The sequence below is a fragment of the Quercus robur genome, chromosome 10, assembly GCF_932294415.1.
Source record: "Quercus robur chromosome 10, dhQueRobu3.1, whole genome shotgun sequence".
NCBI lineage: Eukaryota > Viridiplantae > Streptophyta > Magnoliopsida > Fagales > Fagaceae > Quercus > Quercus robur.
In genome coordinates this window covers 53,487,841-53,501,433 of record NC_065543.1, presented here as the reverse complement: position 1 = coordinate 53,501,433, position 13,593 = coordinate 53,487,841, and the positions used below count along the sequence as shown (strand labels likewise).

The 13,593-nt window shown below is 32.4% G+C and overlaps 1 protein-coding gene across 1 annotated transcript; it reads right to left on the bottom strand.

Moving 5' to 3' along the window:
- Positions 1–3,561: 3,561 nt before the first annotated feature.
- Positions 3,562–7,084, bottom strand: LOC126701910 (11-beta-hydroxysteroid dehydrogenase A-like; the record flags this gene model as incomplete). Its single annotated transcript, XM_050400352.1, has 6 exons — positions 3,562–3,917; positions 4,689–4,817; positions 4,983–5,114; positions 6,159–6,235; positions 6,489–6,681; positions 6,932–7,084. Coding segments are annotated over 6 exons (894 nt in total), but the record flags the coding sequence as incomplete, so codon positions are not given.
- Between the last annotated feature and the right edge of the window lie 6,509 nt (positions 7,085–13,593).

Here is a 13,593-nt window from a genome sequence, read left to right as displayed (position 1 = left end):
TCCTAGTTCCCAGGCTTTATCTGCCACTGTCGGAAGATGATCATCTCTTATGTCAACAAGGGCAAAATGAGCACCTCTCTTAGCATACTCGTAAACAACATGCTACAAACTTACAAAATAAATTCCATGTGAAAATGCTGTGGTGCATATATATATATATATATTATTTATTTTGAAGTTTCCGGTATGCTTTGTGATTACAGCCATGCATTTATTTTTTGGGATAAGGAAGTGTTGCATCCCTAGGGTTCTAAATGACTCGAGCCAAGTTAAACATTAAAAGTTCAGGCACGTTTATTTAACTTTATTTTGAATACGAGATCATCAAATGAGATTAATTATTTAAACTTGATTAATTTTTTCGTTAAATAAGTATGAGTTTGTTCATGAGTTACATGATTAAATTATTATGTTCCCATATAGAAAACCATAACAATTTTTTTTAACCCTCTAAAAACTATGAATTTTTACTACTAATGGATAGTTTATATCATCAATAAACTATAAATTATTCCTATAATAAATTATAATTTGATATTATATCCCATTTAAAAATTTATACAATTCAATCTCAATTCTATATAAGTATTTTTTTAGACTAGTGCATATATAAAAAAAATTATATTATATATAGTTATATAGTGTCTCATTTTTACGAGCTTGATCACAAACACATTATTATGTTTCAGTTTGGTTTGTTTAATAGTCGAGTCTAAACTTAGGTTTGAGTTTGGCTTGGTTATTAAACAAACAAACATAAGCAAGGATTCTCTTGAGTTGAGTTCGAGTTGTTTATAAATTGTTTGGTTTATTTATAGCCCTAGGTGTCCTAGCCTTTGGTTGAACCATTCCACTCCTTGCCCATTAGACAACTTTGAAACCTTGACAATCTATAGTGTGGTCTGTGGGGGATTAAACCTAGGACATTCAAGTTTGTGTCACACCCAAATGAACCAACCACCTACATATCCTCGTGGGGGTATATGTAAGGAGTCAATTTCGTATCAAAGACTGTACCAGTTTAATTATAGTTATAATATTTTAGTACCATGCCGGTATATCATTTTGAGGTTACTGTCAATATTACGAGCATTTAAGTTTTAATAAAAAAAAAACAAAATAATATTTATATGTATAGGTAAATAATTGGGCCAATCAACCAAATACTATTGTATAAATTTAATCCCATATCATAGCCCAGCCCATTACCAAGACCAAACAATTTTCCCTATTTGTTTTGTCCTCATGTTTTGCCCGCTCCACATTAGTTTGACTTAACAAAGGATTTTATATATATATATATATATATATACACACACGCTATTGTCAACGTAAACAGTCAAGCCAAATCACGTTTTGTTTTTTTCCTAGTTTTCTTTCTCCTCTCTTTCACTGTCAATATTAACAACAATTCTAACAGATATAAATAAAATACTACTAGTAATTAAACACTTGAAATAAAAAAATTATGCTCATAACTGATACTGTATCAAAAGATACTGTCGAAGAACCCAAATTATATAATATAAATAGCCCATTTAAAATGTCTACAAAGATTAGATGGTGTGACATTGATACAAACCATGCCAATTCCTGGAGATGCTCCAGTGATGAGTACTATCCTTTGCCAGACACTTTCTCACTATATATGGATCTTTTCAAGAAAGAAAGGAACTTGAGTAAAAGAAATGGTGGCATAAAAAAAGGGAATGCAATGAGCATCAAGAGAGGCACTGCAATGTTCAAGAACTTGTGTAGCAAATCCATAACTTTGCTGTGATGAACAGAGAGTGGCAAGAGAGAAATTGAAGATACGAGGATGGTCTCATCTTTGTTAGGTTGTTACATATTTGAGCCTTAGATTCACCGCCCCCTAATAAATTGAGGTGCAAAAGGGAGGACGGGACTAGTAGTACTAGCTAGAAGTAGATAGAGCTGCCAAAACTTCTTTAAACTCCATAAAGGCCTTACCTATATTACCAAAGGAGTGGGGTATTAGGGTTAAAGAGGGTCAACGTATTGACATATCTTTGGATAGCAAAGGATGAAAGAAAAAATAAAAATTGACATCTTTCAAAAATTGACAAGAATACTAATTTTTAAATTTTAGGAAGGAAAAATATATTTCAACAAAAGATTTATGTAATTATTTTTCAGGAAAAAAAAGACAGTATGAAGTCTAACTAGGAATAAAAAGTTGTTTATACTTATTGTTTGTTTGTTTAGATCCCTTAAAAATTGATTAGTTTAACCTAATGAATTAGCTAAGTATTTACTTAGGTTAATTATGAGATCTAGGTTAAACACATGAAAACATATTACTTGGTGTGGAAAAGTAAAGAAGATAGTAATATGATGACCCAGGAAAACTAATGAAATAAATCGTTTCAAGGTAAAATTTTTGGGAGGATTTAACCTAGCTGTTCTCAAGGTAAACAAATCTACTATAATAGAATGGAAGATTACAATAGATTTAAACTCTAAATCTAAAGCTACTTCAAGTAAAATTTACTAACACGACTAAGTACAGCTCCGACTCTACGAACTCTTCTATCTTAGATTTGCTGAACGCAAACTCCTCATTTGTGACTTTAAGATCCCATTTAAAGGTTTCAGATCATCAAGAACAGTAGATCTTTATGCAACAAATTGTTTCCACCAGTTCTTGATTATAGATCTCGTTCCAGTAGATACTTGTTGAGTTAGAAGGTATAGAATCCTCTCAAATCTCACAAGAGTAACTCACAAGTCTTCCAAGAGCTTCTAAAGCGTAATAGGGTTTTCCTTTTATACCTTGTAGTGTTGGATTGAAACCCTAAATGTTTTCGTGGCCTTGGACCTGGTTTAAATTCTGCAGAATTTACTTATCTGCAATTTTCGATCGGTCTAGCTTCATAGAACTTGAACTCTCCTTTTTGTAGCTTAAATGTTCTTGAATCTTGATTTGTACAATCTTCAGTAATATCTAACACCTAATCTAGACATGTTTTTGTTTTCGGTTTGCCAACATACACAAAATAAGAATCTAAACATTTAATCCTAAATATTTAGAACCTAACACTTATTCCAAACTCCTATAGTACAATTAGGTTTTAAGGAACTTATAGTGAAAGATACGGTGGATCTTGGTTGGTATAGTAGCTAGTGAACGACTGTAATTGTCAACAACCAACAACTCATTGATCAATTATGTATCTCAATATCTATTTTGGTGTGATGGCTTCTCATTATCTAGTTCGCATTAATTTTGAGGAAATGTCTTTGGGGAGGAAAAAGGACATGTTATGTACTTCATGCCCAAGTATTTATAAAATTGGGTCCAATTAATGTATGCTATTAGAACATACATTAATTATCTATTTTGGAAAAGTTATTATAAGGAATTGAAAAAGCTGTCAAAATAGTTAATCACATTTTCATTTTTCCATAAAAAATTTCCTATAATGGTTTACTAATGTATGTCCTAAGGGCACATGTTAGTAAAACCCTTACAAAATATATCAAAATGATATTTTAATTTTGAGCTGAAAATTTATCCCAAGATAAGAAAAACAAATTCTAGTCTGAACATAATCACAAATCTCTTTATATAGTACAAGTTGGTTTTTATTTGCACAAATAAATTATAATAATAAAGTCTTCCAATCTAAATCATAGCTTGCTCTCCATTAATTCTGCTTAGAATTTATTGGCTTAAAATGTTTCAGCTAGCGGTCCTTGTTTTGTTGAGTGCGTGACCAATTGACTAATATTGAGTGCAAACACCACTCAAAAACTTCAGGACATAAGACCCTCATCCAAAACCCCACCCTCGTCCAAGATGGCTTAGTCAAGTACATGTCTCCTTTGCAAGTGCTGTCCACAATTGCTTTGGCACACCTTTCTGTTGGCTCAGCCGGCATCCAAGGCATTTGAATCTATGCAAATATCACCATTGCTTCATTTTTGTTTTGAGAGAATTGAAGTGTACATGATGGCTAAGTTATGAGTAGAAATTACATATAAGTTCTTCCCTCTTTAGTCTTTACATAAAAAAGAAATTTGAATGATGCTAAAAATATTATAGATTTTATTACATAAGTCTTAAAAAAAGGAGCTATTAAGATATTTCTTATAGATTTTAATGGTATCGATCATATTCATCATCATATTCGTCTATTAGTATTTTTAAAAAAAAAATTGAAATTTTTAGCATTTCCAATTATATGTGGTAGAGATTAGTACAAGGTAAGGTTCTCACTTAATAGGACTATGTAAAGTTTTGTAAAATTATTGCCAAGCCTTAGGATCCTCATGGAAAAAAGTTTACATCACATCAAAGATTGGCCTCTACTAACCTCATCAATAAATGTATATATATGATGTATATATATATTGATGAGGTTACTAGAAGTCAATCTTTGGTGTGATGGCAAATGTTTTTTACCAAAAGCAATGGGTTGTGATTTCAAGTTCAAGAATTAGTCTCTCTCCAAAAAAAAAAATTAAGAGTAAAATTGTCTATCATGACATCTATCTCAAATTAACCCAGCAAAAAGTGGGAGTTTTAAATAGTATCCTGCTAGAATTGGGTGAAAATAGATGATAAGGATTTTATAAAATGTACATCCCCTCAGATTAAAAGCAACTTAAATTGGATTGCATGGTAAAGGATTTCTAAGTTTCATTTCATTTAATTTTAAATGTACCTTTGGTACAAATGGGCCTTGTGTCATTTCTGGCTCAATTACTCTTGGAGTCACAATGGTTATTCCAATATCTGGACCAAACTCAGCTCTCAATGTCTCAAAAAAGCATACTTGGGCTGCCTTGCTAGCCTGAAGACATCAAAAGTAAAAAAAGAAAATCTAAGACTGAGCTACTAGTAATTAAGGTACGCCAAGGAGGTGTTTTTTATTTTTATTTTTTAATTTTTTTAATTTTTAATTAATTTATTTATTTATTTATTTTTATTAATAATAAGGAGGTTTCTTCGTTCTTACATTGTAGAAGCTTAATCTCGGGATACCGAACCATGCTGCAACTGAAGCAATTACAACAATCTTTCCTTTGCTTTTTCTTAGGTGTGGAACTGCATAATGGGTGCTATACACTGAACCCCAAAAATTTATGTCCTAAATTACATAAAATTGGAGTCTGTCAATGCAAGTATGAAACTCAAAACTTAACAAAAAATTGGGATTATATATTTTAGACTTGAATGAAAAATAAGCACTAAAAACGATTAAATATGCTAGATGTTTTGTTCTTTACTATAATCCAATATGCAGAAGCATATTTTATGTTGTCTCTAAATATAATTTTGTATTATATTGTGCAAAACCAACTCAATTAGAATATTAGTAAAGTAATTTAATATATTGAGTGCTCCTTTCTTCAACATTACTTTTGGCTACATTTTCAAGAAAAATACTATATAAAAAATACATACTATTTATTTTATCATTCTGAATTATTTTATCAATAATAACAATACCAGGTACAATAAACTACTATAATGCTATTTATTTAAAAAAAAAATCATACTATAATGCTAATTTGAGTCTTAAAATTCAATTAAAATGATTTATGTTCAAGGAATAATATGTATAGAAAACATTAATTAAGATACATGTTATATTTCTAAATATCAAAAAAAAAAATTGTAATATACTACAAATTGTGTAATTTTGTATTTTATTAAAAGAATATGAATTGCATATATGTGTGTTGAGTGCCTGCATCATACATGTATTTATTAAGTCATTTTGTATCCAACATATATAATAAGTTTGTCGGCCTATATAAAATATTACCGAGAACCTTATAGTATAGATATAGATTGGGTTAACTGTTAACGTTTACTCTGTGTATGTTCAACTAACAATATTGCAGTGGGTTCTAGTTAATTCAACTGGTAAAGCTTTTTATGGTTGAATAAGAGATTTGAGGTTCAATCCTCGCCTACACCAAAAATCGATTGGTGTTTTGATATGATAATAAAAAGTTATTATTAAAAATAGACGTCATAGATTGAAACTTAAAAAAATAAAAATAAAAACTAACAATATTGCATTAGATGATTTCATGTCACTATAGGTTTCATTTTCCAATTCTATGTTACAATTAATGCCCAAAATTGTCACAGAAAGTGGAACAAGACATGTTCGTTTTGTTACCATAATGGAAGCAATGTCAGTTGACTCTTCAAAAAAGTCTACTCTGGTAACTCCAGCATTGTTAACCAAATGATCCACTGTTGCAGTAACGAGTCACAAATATAAATTATACATTCCAAGATATTTCAGCGAAGTATAGGAACATCAATTTTTTCACAACTTATATATTCTAAAATATCTATTGTTTGAGAAAAGCATAGTAAAACAAGCAAGTAGTTATGATGACTTTAAGTCACAGTTTTAGTTGTTTTTTGAGGTATATATAAAACTATGTAGAACAGTTTATGTGCAACAAATTTAACTCAAAATAAAAATACATTGCACACTTACATTGCCCAAAGTGATTCACTATCTCATCAACGAAATGCTTACATTCTTCATCCTTGGAAACATCTGCACGCATCACAATAACCTCTGGAGATCCATGTTCTTGTGCTTTATTTGCGACTATTTGAAGACGGTTCTCTCTTCTTGCAACAAGGGCTAAAATAGCACCTCTCCTAGCATACTCATAAGCAATATGCTACAAACTCACATAATAATATAGTAAATTAACTATTTTTTGAGATTTTGGTATCCACTATGATTATAACTATTTGTTTTATTTTCAAACGTGATAATTTCCACAATTTTCTTGTGAATATAAATAAAATGTTGAAACTAAAACATTTAGAAATGAGCATGTCTAAGAACCCGAATTATATAATATCAATACATAATATAAAAGGCAGTTAATATCTACAAAGGTGTGAGATTGATAATTTTCTACAAACCTCGCCAATTCCTGAAGATGCTCCAGTGATGAGTACAACTTTGTTAGCCACGTTCTCACTGCATATATTTCTTTTTAAGGAGAAAAGATACTTGAGAAAAAGAAATGGTGGTAATAATAAAAGGATGGCAGTCAAAGTTAAGGGAAGGAGTACAATGTGTGTGTGTGGCAATACGTACAGTGTGTCAGTGTGATATATATATATATATATATATATATATATATATATTACTTAGAATAAGGTTTGAAACCTTGAATCAATGATGTCCCCTGTTTGTCTTATTGTTATTTTGGAGCATTGTCCAGAGTAAGGGAATCGCATATCTTGAGAAGCGTTCAATATCGTTGATTCGCAAATTGCATGCACAAATCTCCAAATCCCATCGAATAAATCAACTCCTACAAGTAAATGGGTTGAAATTTCGGGTGGAATGAAGGGTGATAGTTGGCTGAGAATCAACACCCATTATTGCTTTCTGCTTGTTATCCTTCCACTACATGCACAAATGTCAAAACCCAATGATCAATATTGAAATTACAATTGCGGCAGTTGAAACACTTCCAATCTTGGTTGACCTAAGGGCGATCTCTTTTCGTTGATCACCGCTTGCAAGGGCAGAGCCATAAAATTTTATATTTATGGAAGGTTGAGTTGCAGTACTAAATACTACTACTAATTCGTTAGTCCAGATAAACTCCTAAACTTAGGCAAAAATTATGTTCGATGACAAATTGATGGTCTTTCATAAATAAAACTCAATTTTTTTATATCAAATTTAATAGTGAAATAAGAATTTTCATTTTCAATATAAATTACCAAATTATCTACTAAATTGAATAAAAAACTTCAATTAAACTAATGAAGTTTTCAAAGTTGTGAATAATTCAAAACTTTATAATATAAAAAATGAGTTTGAGAGAAACAAAATACCTTCTCTATAACTACTAGACTAAATAGACAATCCTTTTTTTAAGAGCATTACTAGACTAACTCATATATATTATTGGGAGCCATCTCCTATTTTGTTGGATAATGTTATTAATATATTAAATATTTATATAGTATAGAGAAATTTTCAAATTTTTGGGAGATGAGGCCATGGCCCCCAACTCATAGATACAACAAATTTTACAGTAAAAAATAAATTTGAGAAAAAAAATAAAATACCTTCTCTTTAATTACTAAACTAATTGGACAATTATTTTTTTAAGAGTACCATTAGACTAACTCATATATTAGTTGAGACCAACTCCTATTTTGTAGGCTAAATTATTAAAATATTAAATATTTATATATAATATAAAGAAAATTTCAATAATTTTGGGAGGGCAGTGTATGTAGCTCCAACCATGACCATGGCCACTGGCTGGATATTTGGAGGCATGCAGTGGCAGGTTGTGGAGAGAGGCAAGGGCTGGTAAGTGTGTAGCTCTGCCCATGACCACTAGCTGGATATTTGGAGGCAGTGGCCAGTTGGGGAGAGAGGCAAGGGCTGGTAAGTGTTTGTATATGTGTGTGCGTGTGAAACTTATGGTTATGAGTGTTTTAAAAAAAGGTCATGCTAACGAGTGCCCTTAGAGTAATGGTTAACAATCTATTTTAGGAAAGTTTTGACACAACTTTTATGAGAAATAATAAAAATTATCAAAACATTAATTGCTTTTTTTTTTTTTTTTTTTCCTTTTCCCATAAAAACTTTCTTTAAATGGTTTTTAATCAATGCCCTAAGCGCATCCATTAGCATTTCCCTTTAAAAAAAGACAACTTAAATAATAGTTATTTAGGTGCAATACCAGAAATTTCTTTTAATTGAGTTTAGTTACATGATCTTATAGATTTACTATAACAAAAACAAAATTTCTTATCGACCAACTAACCAAACAAACCAAAAAAAAAAAAAACTTTGCACAATGTTAACGTGCCATATATGCACCTATTCATATTATCTTGTCTGTACATAACTCCTTTTTATGCCCTGAATCCAAGAATATTAATTATCCTTAACTCGAGCATAATCAATAACCCTTCGCAAACCAATTTCTTTTACATATTTATAGAGATCATTTGTATATGTATATAAGAAACATGCATAGATAATATTTATACATGTAATATAGCGTTTTTACAAACACAGTCTTTGTTCTTTCTTTTTCTCTCTTAATCTTAAGAGAAAAAAATAAAAACAAAACAAGTTGGGTACTACACACAAGTTACACAACCTACAAGCATGCAGATGATAAAACACACATAAATAAAGAGATTGATTTCACTAGGTTCAACCTCCTAGAACATAAAACAACCTTCAATTTAGTCAGGCTTAATCTCAGGTTTGTCGATTGTAGATGGATAAATACCACCGGGCCTCTAGCCTAGGTGGTACCCGGTCTCCTAGTGACTTAACAGCTCAGGGGTTCTATCCCCTGCATAAAAACTTACCCAACAAAAAATAGATTGTAGATGGATAAATAGTGTTCTTGTCACCCAAGAGATCCAATATCTTCTTGCTGGGGGCTTCCTTGTGTGAAGTCCCTGGCCTATTGATATACATCAATCGATAACTCCACTCGATCACCTTAGGGAAAAACACCTTCTAGAAATAGGTGACCCCGAACCAAGCTGGCTCAGTCAAGTACCTCTCTCCCTTGCAAGCACTATTCACTATTGCCTTGGCACACCATCGTACTATCCCAGTTGGACTCGTGCTTACTTGTACCTACTCAAACATTGCCAATTACTCAGATGGCATGGTATAGATACAACATTGAGCACATGTAGAAACCTACACCAATGGCCAAAATGGGGATATACCCCTTTCAGCCAAACTTTCTAGCAAAATGTCTCCTTTCTGAAACTACTTAGGAATATGCTCCTATTTTAAAATTGATTTTCTAAAAATCTAGTTTTAATGAAAAACTCGATTTGGCGAGTTCCATGCAGTTTTTTTCAAGCAACTAGATTTTCCCTTGTTAGAAACATATGTCAATATAGAATTGGCTAATCCTTTAACAAAACACACTTTATTTGTAATTGGATAGATCTAGAATGTATTTAATGCTTCAAGGAACAAGGTTTCAAGTTCAAGTGTTAAAACCATGCAAGTCTATCCAAGAATCAAGTGAAGAAGTGCTAGATTTTAAGAAAATCAGTTTTCCAGATATGATTTCACTCTAATCCATGTATAGATGTTTTAAGGGCCATCACAACTAATGCACCTTAATTCTAAAGTTTTTCACAAGCATATTGTGAACAGGAGACATATGCCTTAGTTTATCTTCCTCTTTAAGAAGCTGTTGTGTTTGTACACTATAGGGTTTTGTAACCAAAGAGCTTCATGATCTTCATCGTGTTGATGAACTGAAGAACTTTGCAGCCAACATCCTTCTCAAGTTGGTGTGTAATCCGCATATTGGGATCCACGCATCGAATTGGTTAGTCACGTACTTGGAGCCATGCATTGAAAGGAGAGATTGTCATTACAGAATAAGTCCAATTGGGTATTGGAATAAGGGTTCAACTGTAGGTTGGTATAAGGTACTGAAGATTCCTTTACTTGGAACTGCTTGTTGTGATAATAGTGGATTCTCGGGAGTGGTGACCTTAAAACCACCGGGTGGGATTTTTGCAGTGTAGGTTTTCCCCATTCATAAACAAATCACCGTGTCAATGTATTTTCCGCTACATTTTAACTTAGTTGGTGATTTGTTTCTGTTACCACGCTTATTGCATGCAAATTGAATTAATTAATTAACTTGGCTAATTAATTGGTTAATTCATCACAAGGGGGTCAATACATTGTTGGCCTATCAAGTGGTATTAGAACGGGCACACTTTGATTAGAGTTAATCTTTGCTATGTGATCCATTGACCCCTATTGTTATGACTGCAATCGACATGAAAAGATCTTTGCTTTGAAACACATCTTGTTTTTCTAATCTCTACTTGATTGAGTGTATCAAAAAATGCAAGTCTAAAAGTTATTTGAAATCCATCATGATGATCATTGGAAAAGATCTTAGCATAACAAAGAAGAAACTAGACTGTCTCATTATGAAAATGTGCAGAGGAGTTTGTCTAAGAAGAGTGAAAGTTAAAAGCTTTGTTCATAAATGATAGATGAGAGAAAACATCATTCCTACTGATTTATCATCTAAGCATGAAGTGTGCTTTATGATGAAGTCCGCATTTAAGGTAATGGATACATGTTTATGGTACCTTGACAGCGGTTGCTCAAGACACATGACTGGAGACAAATCTCTCTTTAAGGTATTCGAGTCTAAGAAAGGTGGTAATGTCACTTTCGGTGATGGGAGCAAATCACAGATCAAAGGAAAAGGAATCATCTCTCTACCTGGACTGCCAGACATTGCAAATGTCCTATATGTAGAAGGACTGAGAGTGAACTTGTTGAGCATAAGTCAGATATGTGATCAAGAATTTATGGTGCTGTTCTCAAAAGGGAAATGCCTTGTGTTGAATGTGTCTGGAAAGAAGTTCATAAGTGGTGTTCGCACTCTAGACAATTGTTATGGTTTGGCCCCTGTTGCTGATATTTTGCGAAATAGCATTCATCTACCGAATGAAGATCTATGGCATCAAAGGATGGGACATGCTAGTAACAAACATCTTTCAATTGTATCTAAGCATGAATTAGTTTTGGGGTTACCAAAGCTCAGTAGAGTGAACAATGTGGTGTGTGGATCGTGTCAACTTGAGAAACAGACAAAAGCCAAACATCCGAGCACTCAGACATCCGCTACATCTAGACCATTGGAGCTACTACACCTGGATCTCATGGGTCCAACTATAACTGAGTCTCTTGGTGGAAAGAGATACATCATGGTTGTGGTAGATTACTTCACTAGGTACACTTGGGTCATTCTTTTAAGATCCAAGTCGTATGCTCTTGAGTATATTGAAGCCTTGTGCACAAGATTGCAGAATGAGAAGAGCTTAAAGATTGATCAAATTCGAAGTGATCACGATAAAGAATTCGAGAACTCTTACATGGAGTCCTTTTGCACTAAATCAGGTATATCTCAAGAATTCTCTGCTCCTATTACTCCTTAGCAGAATGGTGTAGTACAACGAAAGAATAGGGTTATTCAAGAGATAGCTAGAGCCATGCTGCATAAAAACACTCCATGTCATATGGTTAACAAGGTATATTTTAGACCCGGTACCAAGAAGACTCCCTATGAGTTATGGAAGGGAAGGAAGCCAAATGTCAAATATTTTAGAATCTTTGGAAGTACTTGTTTCATTCTCAATGATAGAGAGAATGTGGAAAAATTTGACTCCTGAAGCGATGAAGGAATATTTCTGGGATACTCCTCTACAAAAAAGACTTATCAGGTATACAACAAAAGAACCAAGAAGGTGGTGGAAATTGTGAATGTTGTAATCGATGAAACTTCAAAATCCGGTTCTAAGAAAATTAGTGAGGAGATTCCCAAAGAAATTCTTTTTCCCGAGCCCAAGGATGTTCAAGAACTTGTTGATCAAGAGCCCGTATCTCTAAGTACTCTTGCCACTCCAAGTGTTGTAGAAGGTTCAGCAGACATGCCTACCTCATTTTGAATCCCATGAAGAGAAAGAACCTTCCTCCAGGATTAAGTTGAATCATCCTCCTAAAGTTGTTGTGGGATTGACATTAGTTTATGTTGACAATAGTGTGTGTATATATATATATATATATAAATGTATAGGTAATTAATTGGGCCAATCAACCGAATACTATTGTATAAATTTAAACTCATATCATAACCCAGCCCATTACCCAAGACCAAACGATTTTCCCTTTTTTTTTCTCCTCTTGTTTTGTCCGCTCCACATTAGTTTATATTTACCTTCTTTTTTTGTGTTCACCTTTTTTCTCATTCACAGATGTTTCTTATCTCTTTTTCCTTCCAGATTATTCTTCTTTCTTCCTTATTTCTTCACACCTACAGATCTGTCTCTCAATGTCCTTGTCAAGGAGTATGTCGTTTACCATATCCTCATGAATGTTGTTAAAGATAAAATGGTCCAAAGTATTAAAAGTCATTGTAGGTTAATGTACTTATAAAGGAAAAAAAAAATCATAATCCTACACGTAATGCAAGTACTACGATCTAAGTTTATTCTAGACTTAACAAAGGATTATATATATATATATATACACACACTATTGTCAACATAAACAGTCAAGCTTAATCACTTCTTCTTTTTTCTTTTTCAGTTTTCTTTCTCTTCTCTCTCACTCACAATATCAACAACAATTCTAACAGATATAAATAAAATAATAATAATTAAACACTTGAAATAAACATTTATCTTTGTCATGTTGTTACATATTTGAGCCTTAAATTTCCTGCCCCCTAATAAATTTTTGGGCGCGGGGGGTGTGGGGGGGGGGAGGACTACTACCACCAGCTCCAGTACTAAATAGAGCAGTCAAAAATTTATTAAACTCCATATATTACCAAAAGAAGTGGGGGATTAGGGTTAAAGAGGATCAATAATATTGACATATCTTTGGATAGCAAAGGATGAAAGACAATAAAAATTGACCTCTTTCAAAATTTTCAAAAAAAGGATTACTAATTTTTAAATTTTAGGAAGGAAAAATATATTTCAACAAAAGATTTATGTAATTATTTTGCAGGAAAAAAAAAAGTATGAAG